The 25,306-nt window shown below is 33.7% G+C and overlaps 2 protein-coding genes across 4 annotated transcripts; both read right to left on the bottom strand.

The window, feature by feature from the left end:
- Positions 1–1,493: 1,493 nt before the first annotated feature.
- Positions 1,494–5,510, bottom strand: LOC105215784 (spermidine synthase). The gene is made up of 2 exons (XM_011189901.3): positions 5,308–5,510; positions 1,494–2,307 (listed from the first exon to the last, which is right to left on the bottom strand). The coding sequence occupies exons 1-2, from the start codon at positions 5,442–5,444 to the stop codon at positions 1,569–1,571; spliced, it is 876 nt and encodes a 291-aa protein (XP_011188203.1). The 5' UTR covers positions 5,445–5,510; the 3' UTR covers positions 1,494–1,568.
- Positions 5,511–8,662: 3,152 nt separating this feature from the next.
- LOC105215783 (protein unc-13 homolog 4B) lies at positions 8,663–24,570 on the bottom strand. 3 transcript variants are annotated; one of them, XM_011189899.2, is made up of 14 exons: positions 24,352–24,570; positions 21,570–21,837; positions 14,460–14,800; positions 14,358–14,405; positions 14,140–14,299; positions 13,059–13,876; positions 12,779–12,999; positions 11,853–12,133; positions 11,159–11,314; positions 10,710–11,075; positions 10,272–10,532; positions 10,023–10,192; positions 9,584–9,762; positions 8,663–9,514 (listed from the first exon to the last, which is right to left on the bottom strand). In XM_011189899.2, exons 1-14 carry the CDS (start codon positions 24,444–24,446, stop codon positions 9,429–9,431), a joined length of 3,450 nt encoding a protein of 1,149 aa, XP_011188201.2. In that variant the 5' UTR covers positions 24,447–24,570; the 3' UTR covers positions 8,663–9,428. The 3 variants fall into 3 exon arrangements, with proteins under 3 accessions (XP_011188201.2, XP_028898430.2, XP_011188202.2); XM_029042597.2 differs by lacking the exon at positions 21,570–21,837 and having other exon boundaries at positions 24,352–24,569; XM_011189900.3 differs by lacking the exons at positions 21,570–21,837; positions 24,352–24,570 and adding an exon at positions 18,464–19,510.
- Between the last annotated feature and the right edge of the window lie 736 nt (positions 24,571–25,306).

The raw sequence follows: 25,306 nt of genomic DNA, 5'->3' as shown, positions 1-25,306 counted from the left end.
GTTCGCTGAAACCGAATTCCAAGTCCATTTAACCCCATCAGACCAGTGTTTTGAGATAACTCCTGAAATCCAATATGGCAGACAGCGATTTTTAAAATTCATCAGATTCGCTTGAAGTCGTTATTCAGGGTCGCTGATTACGAATCCGGTGTCGGTTTTACAAAATTCAAAATGGTGAACGCTTATTTGAAAAAAATCATTGCAATCGCTTGAATCTCGTTTCTCGGGGGTTTTTCGGGGTCGCTGATTATGCATTTGACATTACTTTTTAAAAATTCAAATTAGCGAACCAATATGTAGGACATTCATACACATAGTAAGACCCCCAGGTCTTGCAGATCGCAACAAGCGGACACGGTTTTGTCTGTCGACGATATCTCGGCGGTTGCCCATATATACTTTTTTGTAGATCAACATCTCTCAGCAAAATCAATTACATCTGTTATTTTGTTAGGAACACTATGACAATGTCTAGGTTATTGTGCGTCTTTATAATAGTGTAATACAGTTGTAGCGCGTTCGGATTAATTAGTCGTGAACCCCAATATATATTCTTTGCATTATAAACTCTACCTGCTAGAAATCGTTCTTCTAAGATTCCAAAAAAGTCTCAAAATTTTAAACCGAGATGGCAGTATATATCCAACAGGTTTATTGCCGATTTTTATAGATATTGTTGTAGCTTGTAACTGCGCTGTAGCATGAGATTCTAATGCGTGGTGATGTAATCGATTTCTAACCAACAGTGCTGTTCCACCATGTGCATTCCCATCTGGGTGATTTGTAAGATAGAGTCTAAATCATAGCTCGACACGAGTTTATGCAAAACTTCATCAACCAAATTTCCATCTGTGAATTGCTGTCAAATAAGGATCGACTGGTCAGGAAGGTTTTGCTATGCGTTTGGGGAATGGGCAGAGAATTATAAGTATATATGGAGCTGTAAAAGTGGAAAACTAATTTCTCGATTTTACGCTAAACTATTATCTCAAAATTTTTATATAAAATCTGAGGGATTTACCGATAACCGACTTTCCTAAAATGAATCCATCCAAATATGACCAACCTAGTGTAATCGAAATTTCACTTCTATAGTTTTATTTAGGATAGTTATAGCACTTTTTAGCTTCCCGATTAACGCCATTTCGTGGGCGTGCCATTAGTACCTTTTCGCCCATGTGCAATACCAACCCTCTCATGGTATCAATGAATATGTATACCAAGTTCAGATATTTATATGTATGTATATTATATGTATATTTTTACTCAAGTTATCGCTTGGACGGACGACCAGACAGACAGGTATTCGACTGGTCTCGTCATCCTGAATATTTTGATGTAATATATCTAACTCATTTAGTTGTATTTATTTACTGAATCCGATACCAAAATATAATTTTACTAGTTTAGTTATGTATATATATATTTGGCGTAGGAACCGCTTTAAGCGATTATAGCCGTTTAGTTATATCTACCATTTAAAAAAGATATAATTATCGAATCATTCATAACGTTTATTAAAGTATTTGTACTTAAAGTATAAAAACAAATGAATCCTTTGTATATACTTATTTGCTATAGAGAACTAATTCTACCCATCGTGGTAATGAAAAAGCTGCCGGATGTATATTATTGGAATAATATTTCAGTTCCATATTTTCTAATTCCGCCGGGCTGAAATTGTGTAACGGTTTTTTGAAATCTTTATCCGAATCCAGGCTACCAATCACAAAACCAATATGGCCACATGGATAAGACGGAATTGATGTATGAGCATATGCTACTGTTGGAAAATGCTTTTTGCATCCATCCATAGTCTTTTTAACATACGCGCAGTCCAACCAGAAGCTTCCTCCTTGCGAGCACACGATACCACCTGGCCGCAACGCATTTTTCATGAGTTCGTAGTAACTTTCTTGAAATAGCGATTCTGCAGGACCTACAGGATCTGAACTATCTGTTATTATCACATCGAATTCCTTGGCATGTTCTTTCATATACACAAATCCATCTCCAATGGTAAGTTTAACTTTTGGACTTTGGAACCCACACGCCATATTTGGTAAGAATTTTTTTGATAATTCAACTACTCTTTCATCAATTTCTACTTGGTGAATTTCTTCAACTAAAGGATGTTTCGCAACTTCCCGCGCAACACCTCCATCACCACCTCCGACGATAAGCACTTTTTTAGGTGCAGGATGGCTATTTAATGGTAAAAATGATATCATTTCTTGGTAAGAAAACTCATCGCGAGTAGTGCACTGAATAATTCCATCCAAAACTAGACATGTTCCATATGTGGCTCTAAAAGAAAACAAACCAAAGTTATGGTTACAATTATAAATTTAAATGTAAACGCGCGGGATATCTAATTAGTGCTGTAAAAGACAAGTACGCACATTTTACACTTTCGCAACACGTATTAAAGTTGTGAAAATATTTGTAGGTGTTTACAAAAATTTACACTCGAAAATTTTGTAAAAGAGGCTAAGTTCGGGTGTAACCGAACATTTTATACTCTCGCAATTTATTGAAGAAATTTTATTAAGAAAACGCACAAATTTACCCATAAATTCGGCATAAATTTAATAGAATAACGAAAGTCATATATAGATATGAGGGCTGAGGTAGTTCCTGAACCGATTTCATTCAATTTCACCAGCAAGGTACACTATATCCAATACTATACGCTCACTTAATTTTGCTAAGATATATCACATATTAACCAATACATATATGCGTAATAAAGGCCAACGAATTTTTGAAAAACCTATAATTAGGTATATGGGCGCTAGGAGATGTTGCGAGCCGATTTTAATAATTTTTGGAACAGAGACAGACTATTGGGAGAAAACTATTTCCTCTGAATTACATTAAATTAGCTGAGAGATTTACCCATATTTTCGGTTAAAATTTAACCTTAGGCGCTGAGTTCAACATATTCGATATCTGGGGCCTTGAAAAGTTATAGTCCGTTTTCGACAATTTTTTCACAAGTGATGCCACAGATCATATACTGTATTTGTGTAAAGTTTTATTTCGCTATCATCATTGGTTCCTAATGTATATATTATAAAGTGAAGGATTCAGATGGAATTCAAAATTGAGTTATAAAGAAAGTAGTCGTGGTTGTAAACCGATTTCGGCCATTTTCCACACATGTCATCAGGGTGTCAATAAAATATTATATACCGAATTTCATTGAAATCTGTCGAGTAGTTCTTGAGATATGGTTTTTGACCCATAAGTGGGCGATGCCACGCCCATTTTCCATTTTGTAAAAAGATCTGAGTGCAACTTCCTTCTGCTATCATTTCTGTGAAGTTTTGTGTTTCTGACGTTTCTCGTTAGTGAGTTAACGCACTTTTAGTCATTTTCAACCTAACCTTTGTATGGGAGGTGGGCATGGTTATTATCCGATTTCTTTCATTTTTGGACTGTATAAGGAAACGGCTAAAAGAAATGACTGCAGAAAGTTTGGTTTATATAGCTTTATTGGTTTGCAAGATATATACAAAAAACATATTTGGGGGCGGGGTCACGTCCACTTTTCCAAAAAAATTACATTCAAATATGCCCCTCCCTAATGCGATCCTATGTTCCAAAATTTATTTTCATAACTTTATTTATGGCTTAGTTGTAGCTCATTATGTGTTTTTGGTTATCGCCATTTTGTGGGCGTGGCAGTGGTCCGATTCCGCCCATCTTCGAACTTAACCTTCTTATGGTGCCAAGGAACACGTGTTCCAAGTTTCATTAAGATATCTCAATTTTTACTCAAGTTACAGCTTGCACGGACGGACAGACGGACAGACAGACATCCGGATTTGAACTTTACTCGTCACCCTGATCACTTTGGTATATATAACCCTATATCTAACTCGTTTAGTTTTAGGACTTACAAACAACCGTTATGTGGACAAAACTATAATACTCTCTTTAGCAACTTTTGTTGCGAGAGTATAAAAAAAAAGTTTGTAAGGCTACTATTTTGTAGTCGCCCGTGTTATTGACCTGGCTACTGAAATGAGATTTCATATTATGATAGGGTATTTAGCTCAGAACCTTTTTTTGGGAAGCAGTTTGACTCTCATAATGTATTTTTTGGTATACGGTTGCTTGTCGGCGATTATACTCAGTCTATTAAATATACGTAATAGAGGTGTTAAATAAGGGAATCCATCATTGAAATTTCTGGCCGTGGCCGTGGTACAACATCCTCGACATTAGACAATTTTTATTGGTTTTTGAAAAACTACCTTTAAAAAAGCAGTTTTTGATTGTTGTGGCTTTAACATTTTCCCCAGAGGCTGCATCGATTTTTGATAGCAACTGTTGTAATTTTAAGTTTCTATAAAAATTTTCAAATTTTGTATTACGCCTTGATCAAGAGTTTGGCAAACTGCGGTTGTACTTGGAAGCAATATAATTAAGTTACCGTTTAGGTCTTATAAACTTAACCCCAATGCTCCATAGGAATTGATTTTGTATGAACATATCGCTCATTTACTTGAATAGTGTCACAACTCAAAAAATACGATTTTTCAGGAGAGCGATTTAAAGTTTTCAATTGTCTCTTATTTAGCAAATATAGAAAATTGTCATCAGTTTATTGACAAATCTAGTGGTCTGTAATATATTAAATACAATGTTTAGCATAAATGGATCAAATAAAGTGTGCTAATACTTGTTTTTGGGCATAAATGTGACCCATTTTTCACCAATATCGTTGTAATACAAAATGTGTCGTTCTTTCTGAAAAGAAAACCAAATTCACCTTTTCACAATATGTGTTGTAACACAAAATATGTCTTTGTTTCGTAAAAAAAAGTATAACTAATTCTGGCATAACTACGAAGTGTCGTTATTGTGGTTAAAAAATATTGCAACATAACAAGTTTAAGAACGGCATATTTCAGTTTATTCTAATGCTAATTCTAATTCGTAATGCTAAGAAGAGGTTTCATTTTTTCCAATATGAATATAAAACTTAGCATCACCAAATTTTTTATATTCCCAATAGACCAAAATGCAATACTTGACTATTCAACCTATAATATTTTTTCGACGTAATTTGTTTATATTTTCATTTTATTAATTTAAATAGGATATTTAAAGTACTATTTTTTGTAGTAAAGAACATTCCTTTAATTTAAAGCGATTGGTACATTCATACAAAACTAAATTCTCAAAACTATTTTCTATACAAATTACATTCAAATAATATCAATGTATATTTACTTTTAGAAAGAATTGTTCGTGTGATGATATCGAAATTATATGAGGATTTTTTGAAATACTCACGTGTTTAATATTTTAATATCCTGGTATTTTGATTTTTCTTCATGAACAACTTTCGTTAATTTTAATGAAAATGCTTGGCCAGGCCACAAGTCATTTTGAATTTCACTGAACCACCCGTTTTGAATTGCATCCACCATGATGAAAAATCACACTGCCTCACAGTAGTCTCCAACAGTACTGAAACAGCTTCGGCTACCATGTGCTTATTGACCCCATCATTTGTGATAGGAAAAACTACAGATAACAATTAATGCTGGTAAATACACAATTTTTAATCAGTTCATATATGTATGTACGTAGATTTTTTTTTGCTTATTATGGGCATCTTCTCTGTGCTGTCGCATTCACATAGAGCAACTAGACCTTTAGTTTAATTTTAAATGAATTTGTGAACAACAACAAAAAAATAAAAACCAACCAGTAGATTTATATATATAATGAAAACAAAAATATATTGCCGTTACACTGAAATATATATGGTACAGATACTGTATGTATTCAAAGTAGCTTTCCATAGCTGATTTTTGATTTCACAAATTAGTTGTATTTAAATCATGCACAGATTCGTAAAATACATAACATATAACACTGGCAAGCTTCACATAATCTCACGAAGAGATTGGCGGTAATTATCTGCATTTTTAGACTGAGTTCAAAGTAGCATGTTGCTTTGTATCATGCCTTTTAAACCCTGGACTATTATATGAAGTTACAATATAATACTGATATCCTATTCCAGTGAAATTAAAGATACTTAGCTGAAGGGGTTATTTCCTTTTCCAGAAATGGGTTTTGCAGTTTTTACCATTGCTTTTTAATCCAAATACAAACACAGCGGCAAATACAAAAAAGCAGCTTTAAAATCGACGAAAAGGTGATGTGTGTCTAACGTCTTTTCACGGGTCTTCTCCAAGTTTTAGCGCATGGTAAATATCTGGTCTGTTGTAGATTTTCCAGGTCTAAAGGATGATAAGGTCCACTTAGTCCATTGACGATGGACTTTAGTAATTCACACAATACGCTCGATAGGACCTTGTATGCGAAATTGAGGAGGCTTCTACCACGGCTCCCGCCGCATTGTTGTTCTTCATGTTCCGGTCTTAAAACCTTCTGATAGTCACCTCATATTTTTGTAAAATTTTTGAGCATTATTTCCAGAACAACGCATTGCGTATGGCAGAATGATGCGTGCAAAGCGGTCGTCGGTTTTCCATAGATGTGTCAAGTGGTAAAGACAAGGCTTACATTCTTTCACTTATTTTGGAAATCTAAGGATAACAAAATAGTATTGCACTGGCCATTGCATCATCTGAAGTTGCGGCAATTATTTTGGTTCTTTTGTGTGGGCGAATGTACAATGCCTCACAAGAACGCATTGGAAGTTCTTAATCATACACTGCGAGATTTGAAAGGAAGCGCATGGATCTTCGTTGGCGCACTCATTAAATTACCACGCTCGCTGATGAACTTTATGCATGTCTCAAATAATCACTTTTATAGCGTCATTTACAGAAATTTACTTTCAAAATCAACATGCATGTACAACAACAATCGGCTGCATCGTCTATATATTTCTGAAAACAATTAAAGAATGTTGGAAATGGGCGAATGCAACTTGATGAATCTACACAATGTATCACCGTGCTAACAAACTTCAGTAAGATCATAAAAAGCATAGACGAATTTTCCCAAACATTGCACAGAACTACAGAAAGTATCAGTGCCTTAGTGCACTTCTCAAACTCGATTTTTGCGACAGGCTTTGGCTCTTTCGCCGAATTTTCGTATGCTTGTGAAACGACGTTAAGGTTACTGATAAACAAGTAAGGATGGGCTAAGTTCGGGTATAACCGAACATTTTATAATCCCGCAATTTATTTATTTAACTTTATTTATATTATGTAATACACAATTTGACCCATATATTCGTCGTATATATTGTATAAAGTCCATTGAAAGTTGGAAACCGTAATATTAGGTTAGAAGCACCGAGGTCCTCGTGTTCGATATATGGGGCCTTAAAAACATATGGTCCGATTTCGGCGATTTTTAGAATGGGGCTACCACACTATAACATAGTATTTGTGCAAAGTTCTGCACCGATATCTTCACTAGTACTTACTTTATATATTGTAAAGTAAACGATTCAGATCGTCTTCAAAGTTCTGGTATATAGGAAGTAGGCGTGGTTGTGAAGCGATTTGGCCTATTTTCACAACATATCATTGGGATGTAAGGAAACTATTACAAACGAAGTTTTATTGAAATCGGTCGAGTCGTTCCTGAGATATGGTTTTTGACCCATAAGTGGGCGACGCCACGCCCATTTTCCATTTTGTAAAAAAATCTGAGTGCAGCTTCCATCTGCCATTTCTTATGTGAAATTTAGTGTTTCTGACGTTTTTCGTTAGTGAGTTAACCCACTTTTAGTAATTTTCAACCTAACTTTTGTATGGGAGGTGGGCGTGGTTATGATCCGATTTATTTTTGGACTGTATTAGGAAGTGGCTAAAAAAAACGACTGCAGAAAGTTTGGTTTATATAGCTCTATTGGTTTGCGAGATATGTACAAAAAACTTAGTAGGGGGCGGGGCCACGCTCATTCCCCCAAAAAAATTACATCCAAATATGCCCCTTCATAGTGCGATCCTTCCTATAAAATTTTATTTCCATAGCTTTATTTATGGCTTAGTTATGGCACTTTATGTGTTTTCGGTTTTCGCCATTTTGTGAGCGTGGTAGTGGTCCGATTTTGCTCATTTTCGAAAGCAACCTTCCTATGGTGCCAAGAAATAAGGGTGCCAAGTTTCATCAAGATATCTTAATTTTTACTCAAGTTACAGCTTGCACAGACGGACGGACGGACGGACAGACAGACATTCGGATTTGAACTCCACTCTTCACCCTGATCACTTTGGTATATATAACCCTATATCTAACTCGTTTAGCAGAACAAACAACCGTTATGTGAACAAAACTATAATACTCTCTTTAGCAACATTTGTTGCGAGAGTATAAAAATAGTAGTACATCATTTCAAATAGTTTATTTACCCTATTTTCATTTTCGAATAATATTTTTTTGGAATTAACCACAACTGCTAGCTACTTAGCAACCGTAGTGACGGTGTTGGGAGCGGTGCCACTCCATATTACTTGAATATCATTTTCGGCTTAAATATGAATGATATGAATTCTTTTCATTATCATTACATTACTATACTCTACCCTTACTCTATGGTACTGACGACATTCTTCTTTTTCATGTACCTCAAGTATAACAATTGCAAATATTTGTTTGACTACCTGTCTTCTCTCAAGTTTTTAATCCCTTCAACAGAAATGACAGAATCGGATTTCACCAAATAAGACAATTAAGTTTTAATAAAATCATTTCGTTTTTAACATGTATAAAAGTATGTATTACACTAGCTCTCGTTTTTTTAATAGTTACTAAAACAAAGTATAAGAGTGTGAGTATATCAGTGAAAGACTTTTTTGTTTTTTATGGATTATATTCTCCAATTATGTAAAGCTAGTAGTGTAAGCAATGATGACATGATTCGAAATCTCTGTTTTCTGAGCAACAAAGAATAGCTATCAAAATAGTTGTACAAAATTTTATATTATCAGTGTATTTCACACTGAATTGCAAATTACTTTTAGCGGGATTATTTCAGGCATCCAGCCTTAAAACTGAGAGATTAGGGAGTTCGTTTCATGTCATTTATACTTTGCTAGTTTTGAAGTTTGGTTTTAAGGCACTTATGCATCTTTTATAACGAATATTTTCATTTTAATAGTTTTCTTTAATTTTTTAAGAATACATTATTTTCAATGTTTTACAAAATTTGTGTGTTTGTTATTTGCGCTTTCAAGAATACTGACTTCAGTATTATAAAATATTCACACTTTAAATTATTTTTACTACGGGGACAATAACTCAAGAAATAGAAAATATTGTTTATAATATGCTTGTCGTCTGTAATATTCGAATAGTTTACAATATATAGAATTATAGAAAGAAAATTATTTTATAAATTTAGCACCACTCATACTTATTGAATTGAGGAACTAATTCCAATCAAGAGCTACTAATCAAAGTTTTGGTTTGACAAAATTTCACAATTTATTTCGTAATTTTTTCAGAAAATCACGTGCCTGTTTGTCACCTTGCCTGAATTCTAACGCACGAATAGTATCCGATTCTGCAAATAAAAGTTGATAAGCATAAATAAAAAAGGCAATACTAAATTAAGATAATTGTATTAACTAACCCATGTACTGTGGTCGAGATAGCTCCATATGAATTTGTTCATTTTCATTAGCCATGAGGTCTGCAAAAGTTATATAACATTCACCAATGTATTGACTGGTCATTCCAAAGAGATCTTTGTCTTTTATGCTAAATAATATCAGACTGTTATGTTTGGAAAGTTGTTCTTCTGTTAAATTGCTGTAAAATTAAATATACATTTATTAATTAAATATCTTAAATTAACGCTTTCTTAATAACAGTATTAATAGAGTATGGTATATTCGTAACGTTGATTGTCGATTCGAATTGAAAATTTTAGTAGAATAGGAATGCAAATGTTGCTAAAGTTTAAAAATTGTTTGGTAAATTTGAAAGATGAATAATTATTATATCTATCTACTTTTGTTTGTATTTGTTGAAAGTGCTTAGTTTATATAGCTCGGCTTAATCGCACTTACATTTTAAATATTTCATCATATAAAGGAAATCGGGTTTTATGATGCACAGACGTTTTATATGTAGGAGTATTCACAAATCTGTTAGTCGGATAAAAATGCACCTTTACAAATGAATCACATGATCCATTTGGATCCATAGGTACTAAGTTTCTCCCATTTAAAATATGAAGCTAAAATAGATAGGAATACATAGGATAACGTATTTAAAATAATAGTTCACTTGAAATTTACATATTAGTATATACTTACCACTAATTCGGTTTGGGTAAAATTTGCTGTTATTGTGAGCTGACCGAATTGCGATTTTGAAATTCCCTGTTGATATCCCAACAATTCTATATAATACTGATGAATTAAATCGGAGGTCTCGAAAGCATGTAAATCTAACGCCTTTTCAACTTCCCTCAATACTTCAATATCTGATGTGACTACGTTTCCAATCTTAAAACAAGATGTCATCACCATTAATGTTTGCTTTAAGTTCTGGAAAAAAGATGGTGGCCGCCGTTTCTAAGGAATAAAATGTGTATATTTGGATTATTAGAAGAAGCAATCATGTTGAATTTATAGTTATAGTACTTTATGGTATAATGGTGTATCATGTAGAGAAACATGTATTTCGAGCTTTGGTTATAAATATTAAACTCACACGCATAATAAATGGATTCAATATTTTTTACTACTCACATCTAAATTTGATTGTATAAGGTCGTACATAATAACGGAAAGTTCGTTCCAAATAGCATCTAAAATTCGAGCAAAGTTGACTTCATTTAAAGTTTCATATAATATTTTTAAAGATGATTCCATATACATCATAAGCTTTTCCATTGAATTGGAATCTTCATGTAAAACTTCAGCACCTTCGGCTAAAAATCGTTTAATCGAAGGAGCCATTTTCCTGCCTACTATGTCTATAAGTTCTAAAATTTGATTTTTTTGAGTATCCAATGCATTTTCGATTAAATTTTTAATTGTAGAAGCACAGCGATCTGCATCAAGGTTGGTTCGGAAATCGCTAATTTTTTTAATAAGGTCATCTGTTTCTAACTCCTGTAATAAAGTATATTTATAGGAATTATAAATACATTTACATATACATATATAGTTATTGAAGAAATTATAAGATTACAAACCTTAATGAATGTAGGCAAGCTTTGTTTAATATAATCGATGTTATTGATTGCAAAACACCACTCGGCAGAAACAATAAATAAATCATTGTCCGTTGTTTGAGATTCCACATGCCGCGACATTCTTTTGGAGTAAAAAACACAACACCGACAAACATCCTGTCAAATTGAGAAAAAATTAAATACATATGTTAATAATAAGTATAGAATTATGGCAGTACTAAAATCGGCTTTAACCAAAAACTAAATACTTTCTCAAATTGTAAGAATTAAAAAATATCTAAATAATTCGGGATCATTGCTGGATATAAATTGACCCATTTCGTTCATTTTGAAACAACTATCAAAGATTGATATTTCCACAATTTAGAAACTATATTATGTATAATAAGTGCATGGAGTATTTATTTTCAAATAAACTGGGACAGTCGATTTTTACAAGATTCTTTTGAGGCGAATTTTCATCATAGACAGGAACTGTTGTTGTTCCAGGTCCGGATTATAAGGTAGATGTATAAGGACCACCAATCTCTGGTTAGCGTTTTTACCTTTATCAAAAAAGTCTTAAGCAATACTGAGTCTTATTTTTCTAACGCCACTCATCGTTTATAAAACTAAATTACTAAAATTTAATGAAATTAAATATAGCCTAACAAATTATTATTATTTACAAGGTGTTTATGTAAATCATACTTACATCGATAATTTTGGCAACAAATGTATATGATCCCTCAATATCAGGCCAATCAAGTTGTTGCCAGAATATCTTTATTTGGTAGAATATTGCTAGAGTATCCACTGCTGATGAGCTATATTTAACCGTATCATCGACAGCCTGCAATTGATCCAGTTCAATTGCTTTAATAATACGATTTAAAGCTTTAACAATTGAAATGTCGAGCCAATGAGTAACGCCAGGCATAAACCAGGAATAAAACTTTTCTAGTGCTAGCTCGTAATTCGTATATAATGATCTACCTAAAAATTATTGCAAGTATATCATTATTTATGTACGTATAGCATTTTAGTAAATATTAAAAAGTTTTTATCTGACTATAAAAAGCATATATGTATGTATAACCTATTTATGTTCGAATAAATTTAATGTGTGGAGTGTATTTGGTTTACATATAGATACATATATGTATTGACATTATAAGACTGTTAAATTTACTAGGGTTGAAATATCTTAGAGCTTATCAAAGCATCGCGCTACAAAGAGTATGAACCTTCAGTACACTTCATTCAATCGTTCTAAAATTATAGACAGGAATAAAGGCACGTCGAACTTATTCCAGTGTGATTAGCATTTTTTATAACAATTTGAATTGTTGCCAAATTAGTAGAAACACTCAAATTTAGACATTTAAAATATTATACCCAAGATTATCAATTTGATGCCAAATGTGGAGTAATTAAAATTACAAAAATTAAATTTTATTTATAGCAGAATATCCACGTGCTCTCCCCACTCGCTCGACACTACTAGTATTCGAATATCTTGTCAGCAAGAATAATAAGAGATAGATGTTACTACAATTTTTGTCTCTGATTCAAAAACTAATTGGAAAATTACTATTATCATCAATATTGTTAAGAAAAAAAAATATGTTTGTTATTTACCTAAAGTAACAAACCGCTTTAATACTAAATATAGTTCGAAGAGTGTTGTGCCCATGTTGAGAGATTCTTCATCCAAAAAGTTGGAAAACTCCAAAGTGTCATCCGGTATTTCGATTCTTTTAATATGTGCACAAACGTTTTCAACTTTTTCCTTACAAAGATCGAACAAATTTGCATCATAATATTTGAAAAGAATACCCGAATAGTTAATTCTTAGCTTTCTAAAAAAATAAACGTAAAAATCAAATTAGTTACTTTAAAATAATTATATTTAACTTACTGATAAAAGAGTTTATCAAAATATTCCATTCCTCTTTGTAAATCAGATCGCACCATATGTATAAGCTTTATCAAAAACTGTAAGTTTTCTTCGTCATTGTGTTCATCACGTGTATGCGGCTTACTTCCTTCTGTAATATATTCCAACCACTCCTTTGTAGCAGTATTAATAACTGCTACCAATACTATATCAGTGTTAATTATATCCTCGTCCTTTAGACTAATAAAACCATACGTATTTTCAGGGAATATATCAAGCACTGGTTCTCCCAATGTTTTGATTTTCGCAATAATGTCTAAAACTTCGCCTAGTGTGCTGACAATATGTTTATCACTAACATTTCTTGCGCGAATTTTACGCACAATTGAGAAACATGATGGTAAAATTCGTTTCACTCCTTCCCAAAATATTTTTACGTCTTCCGAGTCTGATTGAAGTACTTTTAGTATGGGTATAATGATATCAAGAATATTGTTAAAGAGTGTAAAATTTAATTTATGATTCTCATGGATCTTCGAATACACCATCCATTGACAAAGAGCGCATTCAAAATTTGTAAGACCACTTTGAACAGCATGTTGTGACCGAATAAATTCTGCATTTGTTGTAAATTTTCCATTCCACCAGTATTCAGCCACTTGAGAGCTTTCCAACTCATGAATCAACAATATGTTTAATAAATGTTTATGCTCTTGAATAGCAACACGTTTATTCTTTTCTGCACTTAATGTCATATTAAGCAATACCGATCCACGACTTTTTGTTTTAGAACCCTTTTCTAAATTGTACCAAACAGTTATACCTGAAGTAGAAATTGACTGAAATAAGAGATTTTCGTTTATTTCAGGTACATATTCTTAAATATACGGACATTATATCAAGGATGATAGATATTACTAATTCCGACACATTACGTTATGCACAATATAATGGAAAACATTTTTGTTGACCAGTGAAATGTTTGGTCATTAATGTTTTGCTGAATGACAAAAGTGAAAGTATACATGACCGAAACATAACGCCATGATTTAATTTATTAAAACAAAAAATGAAATGAAAATGAGTGACGTAAATACCACACCTTCAAAGTAATTGCTGCGCGTCCAATTAGTTCATTATCATGTTTTCCCGTAGAAGCAGCTTGTGCAATTTCTTTCATCAGCTTACTAAGACCTTTAACTCCTTTTACATCGAGTAATTTATTAACTTTTTCTTTGACAGTTTCTGCAGCATCAAAATCCCTTTAATACACAATACAATGGTGTACATTTTCAACGAGAGTAGTATAAAAATTTTTACCATATTTCCACCACCAGTACCTCGTCTTTGGGGTTATCAATTATAGGCCTATAAATTTCAAATATATGTAAATCTACAATTTAAAGGTTTATGTTGACTTACAATGAGAAATGCTCCTCCCAAATTGGATTCAGCGTTGTATGCTTTACAGATGTATTATAACGATGCGAAGCATTCGACTCCAAATAAATAGTAGCAAAAGGGTCTGAAAATCCGTTTGCATCTTTTGGCAATAAATTTTCTGCTTTAATAATTTCAACATTTAGACGCATTTTTGGTGGTTCTTTTTGTCTTGCCAATGTCAAAATGTCATCATGTTTTGTGTTAGACATTTTGAACACTTCTTGAGCAAATTCCAAAATAGTGTCAGGACACATGTCATAACTTTCACACCCGAAATTATTGCATATCTCAAATAGAATTTCTTCGTAAAGATCATCAATCTGAAAGGATAGACATAAATAATATTTTGTATATTTGCATTTACAGGAAAAGGAGATTAGAGATCCAAATTAAGAATATATATATGTATGTATTTTTACGAGAAAGACAGAAAATTACACAATTCAATTCCCTATCCCTAAGGGGTAATACTTCTAAACACTCTATCTCCGTCAAATGTCTTATGCTGGATAAAAAACTAAGTTGGAGAGAACACATTGAGTGCAGGGCTTTCAAAGTTCTCGGAATTTGGAACTCCTACAGAAGTAACAAATATATATTGGCTGTACACAAGTGTTCTTCGACCGATGCTAACATATGGTGCACTAGTTTGGTAGAAAGCACTAATGAAAAAGTGCCGGATGAAATCTCTGGAACAGGATCAGTGGGCCTGTTTGCTTGGGATAACCTGTATGAAAACAACTTTAACAACGGCTCTAGAGGTTATCCTAGATATCACAGCTAATCGTTTAAAGATCTTGGGCCACTATACCCAAACTCTACACCAATGGAGGCACGGTAACATACTAGATTTTGGAATTCAGAACTCGGAATAGACTGGTCTATTGACCGGGAAAATGAGATAGTTGATTGCAACGTTCTCCAGCATAGAAAAATGGGATAACGATACGTTTATCGATAATACCAATGGTGAAATCGATGTATTCACCGACGAATCAGACAGGAGCAGGCTTCTTGTGTAATAACCCACATTCTGTAGACTTCAACCTAAACGACTACAATTCGGGCTTTGAGGCCAGGATTGTCGAATTAATAGTGGGCTTGCACCCTAACCAACGGGTCCACCAACTTTTTGTTGATAGCCAAGCAGCAATTAAGGCTATCCGCTGCGCCAACACGAAGTCTCCCAGCGTTTGATCAGGCAAAGAGGCAATTTATAGACTAGCAGGAGAAAACTGAGTTAATATCATCTGAGTACCTGGTCATATAGGCATAGAAGGAAACGATAAGGCGGATGAGTTGGCCCGATCAGGCCAGCTGGGAATGCAGTTTCCTTAAACTACTCTAGACTTTTTAGTTCGCTCAAGCACAGACTAAAGTAATGGATGATGATGGAACATCTCAAGTTTTGGAACATTTGTAACACGGGTCGAACCACAAAACTACTATCGAGTAATGTTGACAGTGTACAGACCAAAAACTTCTTATTTTGATTAAAAGAGAACTAAGCAGTATCACAGGGGTCATCGCGGGGCTCTTACCCCCAAGAGGACACCTGCAGAGACTTGGTATAGTATAATCGGCAGAATCTAGGACATACGCGGAGGATGATGAGACGCTTGAGCATTACCTTCCCAGCCATCAGTTGATTAAGAAGGGACACTTTCCACGGCTCCCAATACTCTAACCTACGAGAAATTGGGCAGCTGTGATGGAAAAAACTTAGAAGTTTCTTCAATTTGACCGAGTTGTTTAGATGACGCTTATCAGGGTACCTCTGCGGAGCATAATGGGCCAAATGATGACCTAAGTGCGCTTGCGGTCAGGCTCACTTTGCCTCCATTTTTAAACAACCAACCGACCATATCAAAAACAAAGATCGGACTAGAAGAAATGTGTGGCCAGGGACTGTCAAACCGGCAGCAGACCTCAAATTTATTTGAAGAACGTTTTATGCCACATCTGCAACAACAACAACATCCTTGCGCGAAGGAAATATTGATTAGATAGGTTCGCTCGGTAAATACAACTGCAAATCATTGTGCATCCCTATTAAGACAAGTTTGAAGCAAATAAAACACATTTATTACTAACTAGCAGACCCGGCCACACGTTTTGTGGCTAAGATATACAATCAATCTTGGCTTCGATGACGATACAAAATTCATTACAAAGTCGAGGTTGACTTATGTTATTCAGCATGATGACAACTGATGCTACTTTTAAATGTAAAATTAAGTGGTGATAATCAAGGCAATTCCAATGATTATAAAATCCTTTGGGATAGTTGGCTACGTCATCCTAATTTGTATCTGTATTAGCTCTCCTGTAACGAAATTCTAAATTGTCGCATTGACATCGACGACATCTTTTTTTTTGCGTTTGTTGATTTCAATATTGGTCGTTCACCCAGCCAATTATGGGTATTATATTGTTGTTTTATGTCCGGAAAGAGACAGAAATGTTATTAATCCATCGAGGTGTCAACTGTAACCTTGCCAGTTCCAATATCTTGCAACTGCTTCTACAATCACAGTTTGATCTTGTTGCAAAAACACTTGAATGTATAAATAAGCGATTTTTGTGCGCCGTACTTCCCAAATTATCAACTTGCATATCTGGAGAATCTTCGCTATAGCTCTATTTTTGGCGATTTTGCAAACTGGTGTTTCGTTGATTTGCAATTTAGGAGTAATTTCAATGCCGAATGTACAGTTTGTGTGCCTACTAACAGGTAGCCAAGTTGCCCCTATTCCCGTTATGCTTTGATGGTGAAAATGAGTGAAATCGGTTCAGGAATTACCACGGTCCTCATATACAATATATGATGATTTTCATTATTATATTCTTCTTTATGAATATATGGGTCAGTATTGTGTGTTATCTTAATAAAATTACATCACTAAATTGCGAGAGTATAAAATGTTCGGTTGCACCCAAACTTAGCCTTTCCTTACTTGTTACAAATTGTTTTGGGCTATCCAACCTTATACAATTGAAAAATGGCAAACATATTTTAACAAAGCAACAATGACTACCTTCAAAATATTATTTTTGTTTTCTATTTTTTTTTAAATTTTGTTGGCAACTCATATAAAGTTCTGTTATTGCAATCTTCCGCGCAATTTTTCTATATTTACTTACTTTCTAAACCTTTCTTGGCCATGCTCGAATATTTTTAGATCGGTATGGCAGTTCTTGACTTTTTGCGAGACTAACGAACAGCAATTCGTTTTTATACATATGTATGTATCTATAGAATACAAATTATTTGTATGGGAGATTAGAAAAGTGTGAATTTTAGACATTTTCAGGCATTTTTTTTTTAATTTTCTCTCCGTAAGAACCATCCTCAAACCCCCTGGAATACACACAAAAAAGAATCAGCCAAATCAGTCAAGCCGTTTTCTTGCTATGTCGTGACAACGGAAAACGGGTTTAATTTTTATATATATATAGATTTAAAAACATAACAACATCCAGTAAATTATTAAAATTAAACCCTTATTTACAGAACTTTGTAAGTAGCTGAGATCCGTAAAACCTGGAACATGGAAGCTTCTAAATACGACACAGATACACACTATTTAAGTGTTTTCCATACTTTTATCACTATACCACTTTAAATATTTTTTATACATGTATGTATGTACATTTACTTGTACATATTTTATATCCTCAAATTTATACTTGAAATCTGCAATAAATATAACATTAAAATCCTAACTCAGAAGAACTATATTTACTGCACCGCATACCACACATTCCAATTGTTTCTTCAGCCATGTTGTGAAGAGAAGAGGAAACGGAGAAATTACGATAATAATGCAAATATACATTGCATAGTTTCTTACTGAGGAGAACTCTGTATATGTATCTACAATAGGTACATATAAGACTTTAGTTTAATACGTTTAGCAGAGAAGTAATTTAAGTAAAAAAACGTAATAATACATATATACATTATTTGATTTAAAACTCACAGTCATTAAATGACATGCAGATGTTGTATACTGGTCAATCAATTGTCTGCGAATTCCACGAAAATGGTTGCTTGATATACTTCCATTTTTGTTTAGCATTTTGAAATTTGAAATTTCATTACATGAACCGAACGAAGGTGTCGATTGTAACTTTTTATTAGATGTTTTTAAATTCAAACTTAAAAGCTTAAAAGCTTTATTAAAGGCCGTGTTTCGACATCGGTTTGGCTGAGGTAGAGAAGTAGTGCTCATTTCTTGTAAACAAAATCAAAGCGCACTGAACTTAATTGTTAATATGAATACAGAACGTAGGAAAAAACATCAACACTTTTATGCAGTTGTTTATCACAAAAGAATTATTCCGCAAAATAAAAGTGCGCCACTATTAATGATTGTAAATTTACTGCTACAAATTTGGCCGAAACGAATGAACCAATTGTATGTAGAATCCACGTAATAATGCTTATGTATACATAGTACATACTTTGTCCATGAGCCAGTTCGAACATTTAGTTGAATGTTTAAACATTATAATACATGAGTATGGTCAATATAGTACATAGACATATGTGTTGTTCTCCGTGAGCGTCATCAAAAGGAAATGAGCTCGTTTCTTTCAGTGTTCTTATTTTTAGATTGTTAAAAGGCAACACTTGATAATGAAAAATTTCGAAAACCTTAATATGTACATATGAAAGTACATAAGTATGTACATATGCAACATATACGAAAAAAATTGCTATTCTGAGTGCACAAATATACTTATTGCTGTTTACTTTTTCTAAATATTTGCTTGGGCGAAATAATCGCTTCGGTTACAGAAGAAATTGATTTGAATATTATATTTTAAAGAAGTTTGACTATTTTATACGTGTAGTCTGTTAGCAACGGTTTGCATATTGTTATTACTAAATAAAAAATTTATAATGAGTACACGTAGAAAAATATTCAGTGTACGTTGTATTAAACACTTTTTATTATATAGTGAAGACTCAAATTATTCTATGTTTTCAATGTTGTTCATTTTTATTGCAAAACCAAAAAGATACATTAAATTTGTTAATTATAATCATAAAGGTGTTAAATAAATGAAGCTGAGAATATGTGGCATATCAATCAATTTCATATTGTACATATTTTAAGAAACAAAGCAACAAACAAACAATATAGAGACAAAAAACAGTATTTTTAGTTAAAATTTATAGATTACTACTTCTCTGTTATTTTCACTTTATTATACGCACGCAATATGTTGCAAAGATAGTATAATAGTTTTGTTTACATAACGGTTGTTTGTAACACCTAAAACTAAACGAGTTAGATATATGTATGTATAATATTGATCAGGATTTTCAGTCGAGTAGAAATCCGAATGTCTGTCGCCTGTCAGTGCAACGGATTACTTGAGCAAAATTAAGATATCTTGATAAACTTTGGTGCACATATTCCAGGACACTCTAAAAAGTTCTAGTAGGATGGTCGCTATATCACATGGGCGAAATCGAAATCGAACCCATGCCCACAAATTGGCTACTACTGCTACTTAAGTTATATGAACCAAACTTACTACTTAAGTTGAAAATTAAAAAAAAAATAATAATGAAAAACATCAGAAACACTAAATTTTACAGAAGAAATTACAGAAGAAAGCTGCACTCAGATTTAAAAATGGAAAATGGGCGTCCACTAAGTGCCTAAGGGAAACTTTTTACCGAAAATATTAGTAAATCTCTCAGATAAATTAATTATTTTTCTTCTAATAATGGGTCTCTGTACAAAAAATGATTAAATTTTGTTGGAGCCTGGCCCGATGTTATATCCAGCACACATGAATGGAAACGTTCAAGATTTAGCTATATCGCTAAGCTTGCGAGCCCCATCAAACTCGACGTGTTCAAGCGAAGTAGAAAGATAGTGTCATCTTCCGAAAGAAATAGAGTAGTTTGGGCCCCCTCCCTGTGCCGTCACCCTAAGACTCGATCCTGGGTAGCTGAACTCTTCTCCGTGGGAGAAATATAGTAGGCTGTTAGATATTGCAATCCCTCTGTCAACGTACGAATGAAACGTGTATCAGTAATCTCTCATACTGTGGAGTCTATCGGTCTCCCAATGAGTCCAAGGGAGCCATATAAAAAAATGTTTCAGAGGAGCCATCAGAAAAAGATGGGAACTGTCCATAAAATATTTCTTTGGATATATGAAACCATAGTTAAGCCTATTCTATTGGATTCTTGTATGGTGGATGGTGCTGGAAAAAGTTTCACTCGCAAAAAAGATATTGAACGTTCAATGAGCGGCTTTCAAAAGTATATGTGGGATGCTCAGAACCACACTGAAAATGTACTTGCGCACTCCAGAATCCTCGCACACTTTGATTTCATTTCAAAGTTCTGGGACCCATACCATGTCAAGGAAGTTGACGATACACTCTGATAGCAGGGCGGCGGAAATAGCCTTGAGCTCGCTGGCTGTACGCTTCAAGACTAGTAGAGAAATCCTAACCTCAGTATCAGTGGCATCAGGGTGTTTAACGGTTAGACTAGTTTGGGTGGCTGACTCCAGCGGAATCGCAAAAATTACAAACCTGAAATCTCAATCCGCCATGCCGATTTATAGATATAGTTCAGTTTTATCCCTTAACTGGATGGAGAGATATACCAGAAATCTGCCTTATAAGAAAAACAAAAATCATGCAATCAATCCTCTATCTTTATGTTAATTCAATCATCTGTTTCAATCTCGAGTTCTGTTAGATATATTTTCGCGTTATTCTTCACAAAAATGTAAACTGAAAGGAACATATTGAATAATTAATTTAGAAAGACCACATTCTTAAGGTCCTGACCCAATGCGTGCTTGCTTTACTTGACTTGTCTTACTTTGAATGGTTGTATGACCAAATAAGAGCTTTAAGCACTGTCAAAACAATCAGCTAATCACAGGTGCCATTCACTGAATATTTTCTTGGTTACCGTCTCATAAATTTTGTGTGGTTATTAAACGACTTAAAATTGTATAAGAAATTACTAGCGTACATATATGTAAACATATAAAAAATCGGAAAATGTCAAATGTGTGAGTAAAAAGATTATGCTTATTAACTTACATTCATTCCTACAGCAGATTCCACAAATTGTTCTTTACAGCTTTTTAACTCTTGGATAAAGCTCTCTTCTTGGATAAAGTTCTCTTCGGGATCAATCGATGGAATATTCTCATTGCATTCATATTTTATATCAGCTGTTTCGCTGTCTGCTTCATAATCATCTGCGAATGGTTCAAGGTTGGTTTTCAGTTCTGTTTCCTCTAAATGAGACTTCTGCTTCAAAAGAGACCCAAATTTTTCAAAAAAACCACCATCGGTATCCTGTAATCTATGAATTTATATTATTTTTTTTAATCTGCCGCTATGGTACAGTATAATAATATAACGTAACCGACATGTCAGATAGCACTTTTTTTGTGTTTTTGTTTTTGAAGGGTTTTTCAAAAAAAAAACTCCGGCTCTTTTGACATTTCTCTTCAGTAAGGTTTGCTATTTCATCATATGCGATTCAACGAGTCGAAATTAGTACAATTCTGTTTCAGTGGCCTCAACTTTAAGAGCGCTACGTCCAATTTAGGTCGTCATAATCGTCCTGTCAGATCAACCAGTGAGACAAAGGAATGTCTGTGGTGTCGAAAATATTTCAGTCTCTCACCCGTCGTTCTAAAGCGTTGGGCATCTTTGTGACGTCGTTGTGGCGAATTTTGAGATGATCTTGGCCTACATCCTTACAAGATCAAATTGACGCAAGAACTGAATCCGCTTGACCACCGGCAGTGTCCACACGTACCGCATGAGTCACCATTGCATCGCTAACAAATTATGGTTTGAAAATTACTTCTTCCGTGATGATCAAGACCCGCACGTTACTGTGAATGGGAATCGCTACCGCTCAAAGATTACTGAATATTTTTGGCCCGAATTAGATGATCACCATCGATTTATTGAAAACCAAGTTTGGTGAACGTGTTATCTCACGGAATGGATCACGAAATGGCATCGAATGTACTTTCACAGGAATAAAAAATTTCATGGATGTCCCAAACCGTTTCTGTAGCGTTCTTATTGAAAAACCCTTTATTTCCAACTTAAGAAGCCGGTAAAGATGTCACACAAAAACTGACCGTTTCATCCGACATGGCCATGGACATATACATATATGCATATATAAAAATTAATCGCTTACACTCAAAACACAATAAAAGCGAAGGGAATAATGGGCCTAATCATTGATTCCGCAGCGAATTTGGGATTGAAAATTTTCATTCAATCGTTGATTCCGTCGATAAACTGCTTTACCACAAAGTGAAAACATGAAATTGTTTTATCGACCTTTATAGACAATTCGACAAGCTGAGAAAATGCTCTCGATATTTCGGAGGGCTACTTTATATCGTTTTTAAAGACCTCAAATTAATATTTGTTAGACTGTTTTCTTATCTTCTCTATAAAATACCCATTTAAAACATAATTTAGTCCGTCATCAGTAATTTTTTACATAAAAAGTTCCAAATGATTTATTTCTCTTATATTTCCGCAACTCACTCACCAGCGGATAGTTTTCGACCATAATTTTCGATTTTCGGATTCCATGATTTCGAAATTAGTGACATCTATTAGCTACAGAATGTATTATATTTTATCAAAATTGTATTTTCGATATGGTTTCAATGATTTCGACGATTTTTTCAATGATTTTTTTTTTATATTTTTTTATCGTATCGAACCATTTTTCAATCGAAACATTCAATGATTGGGACCATTAATTTTTTAATAAAACAAAATTTTTAATAAAAAAAATTAATACATATGTATATGCACGTAAATCATAAGTCAAATTATAATTAGCCCAATCACTCTTAATTTGTGTATTCATCATTATTAATTAATAGGGATATTCAGACCGAACTTGTTAATTTTGGTAATTCATTAGTTGATATTTGGTCAAAGCACTTAATTGTGAACATACTGTTTGGTCTATTTCGGTAGTGGGGAAATTTTTGAAATTTGAAATGATTTTTTTAAATAATGACGCAAAACAAATAGAAATTTTAATGTTACTAAATAACGAAAAAATTATCAAGCTTGTCAGGCAGATACTTCATTACTCGGTAGAACGATACTTCGTTAATTTCTTATTATTAATAAGAAATAAATGTGACTTTCATTCTAAAAGAAAAAATATTAGATCGAAGTATTTGAGAAACAGCTTGGTAAGTACCTCGAGGCACTTAAGCAGGGTTCAGTGCCTTTCCCGCTTAAGTGTCTGAAAAGTCTTGCATGTTAAGAAGGGGCACTTAAGGTGGGATTACTGTACACTTAAAAAACTACCTAATATCGACAACGAATTACCAGAGCTGGTCCGAATACCTCTAATATCTAATTTTTATTTCGACGATTTAAAACTACTAAAAAGCTCATAATCAAAGTAAATGTTTTCTATATCTGACAGCAGCTAAGTGCTGCTAGCCAAAATTTCACCAGCAGAAAATATCAGCTCTCACGCGATCAGCTGACGATCTCTTCTGCTAAAAATGGGATGCTCTACTAAAGTATTTATTAGTGAGAAATAATTAATATTGCAGTTTGTTTTGAAATTCTCAAGTACAAATGTAAGTCTTGTGATCAAAATGCTATTGAGTCGCTAATGACATACATATGTCAGTTAATTTAAGCTTGGTTAATTTAAGCTTAATTATAATAGTATCTTAAAATCTTTCCTTGCGCATTAGCTAATAGTGGAAGCTTTAAAGTGATCATAGCACTTTTATTGGTTTACTTTTATTTACTGATTTTGTTTACATTTTTCCATATACATACATACATACATATGTAAAATTACCTGCTTTCGTGCTCGGTGGGTGGATTAACTTTCAATTCCTGTAACTTTTCAAACATTACTTTCCACATCTTTTCTTCATCCATCTTGTATCTCATCAATCCTCAGCAGCTTTTCTGATGTTTGGTAGTTCGAAGTTATGATGGTCTAATATGACTCAAAGCAAGTTACTTGCATAAACTGTTTTCATGTCTGACAACTTGTTACTTCTACTTTAACCATCGTTTAGACTTAGAGTTTTTTTTAACAATTATTCAATAGAATACCGAGATTAGTTACAATTATTACATATTAAACAATAAATTCAATGCAAACTCTTAAAAGCTACATGCATATATGTATGTATTTAGAGAATTTAAAAATGAACGAGTTTTATGGAAAACAATTTCCTAATCGAATAATTAATATACATATAATTCGCATGCATATACATAAAATAAAGAAGGCATATCATCAAATTATACATACTTTACATGTTGTAGGTAAGTGACCATGAGTCGTTTCCAAATCCAAAAGATAGTAATATTGTCTTGTCTGTCTTCTATTCGACATTTCTCTGCTCTCTCTCTTTGAGGTCTCCTTTCGAGTCAAATCATTTTACAGGCCAAAAACAGCACGCCAAATTTTTATGCCTCTCCCAAACAAAATAAAACTGCTATGAAACCAAAAAGAAAAAAACAATAATCGAATGTGCGTAGCCCGCGAAATTTAGGCAGAGTAGCCGATGGGATTTAGTCTTTCACGCAGTATGTTTGATAGGACCATATTGCCGCAGATGTGGGGTCCCCTTTTTGTAGATTGGGCAGAGCACATTTAGAAGCTGATGCATGCACCTTATCAGTCCTTCGCCGCCGTATTTGAATAGCTCGGCCAACAATCCATCGGCTCTTCGTACTCACGCATTTCGGACTCTATCTGTTACGTCTCGTTTCAGCTTTCAGTATCTATCCCACCCTTA

The sequence above is a fragment of the Zeugodacus cucurbitae genome, chromosome 2 (genome assembly GCF_028554725.1).
Source record: "Zeugodacus cucurbitae isolate PBARC_wt_2022May chromosome 2, idZeuCucr1.2, whole genome shotgun sequence".
NCBI lineage: Eukaryota > Metazoa > Arthropoda > Insecta > Diptera > Tephritidae > Zeugodacus > Zeugodacus cucurbitae.
The sequence above is the reverse complement of the archived record's forward strand: the minus strand, read 5'-3'. Positions and strand labels throughout refer to the sequence as shown.

What these genes read in the sequence shown, in the direction of transcription:
- LOC105215784 (XM_011189901.3), bottom strand. Translation starts at nt 5,444, where the DNA reads ATGGTGGATGCAATTCAAAACGGGTGGTTCAGTGAAATTCAAAATGAC. An exon ending in GATATTAAAATATTAAACAC is followed by an intron (nt 2,308 to 5,307) that starts GTGAGTATTTCA and finishes GTTTTCTTTTAG; the next exon opens with AGCCACATATGGAACATGTC.
- LOC105215783 (XM_011189899.2), bottom strand. Translation starts at nt 24,446, where the DNA reads ATGAGATACAAGATGGATGAAGAAAAGATGTGGAAAGTAATGTTTGAA. An exon ending in TTTGATAAACTCTTTTATCA is followed by an intron (nt 13,000 to 13,058) that starts GTAAGTTAAATA and finishes TTATTTTTTTAG; the next exon opens with AAAGCTAAGAATTAACTATT. An exon ending in TTGTTGCCAAAATTATCGAT is followed by an intron (nt 11,315 to 11,852) that starts GTAAGTATGATT and finishes TCAATTTGACAG; the next exon opens with GATGTTTGTCGGTGTTGTGT.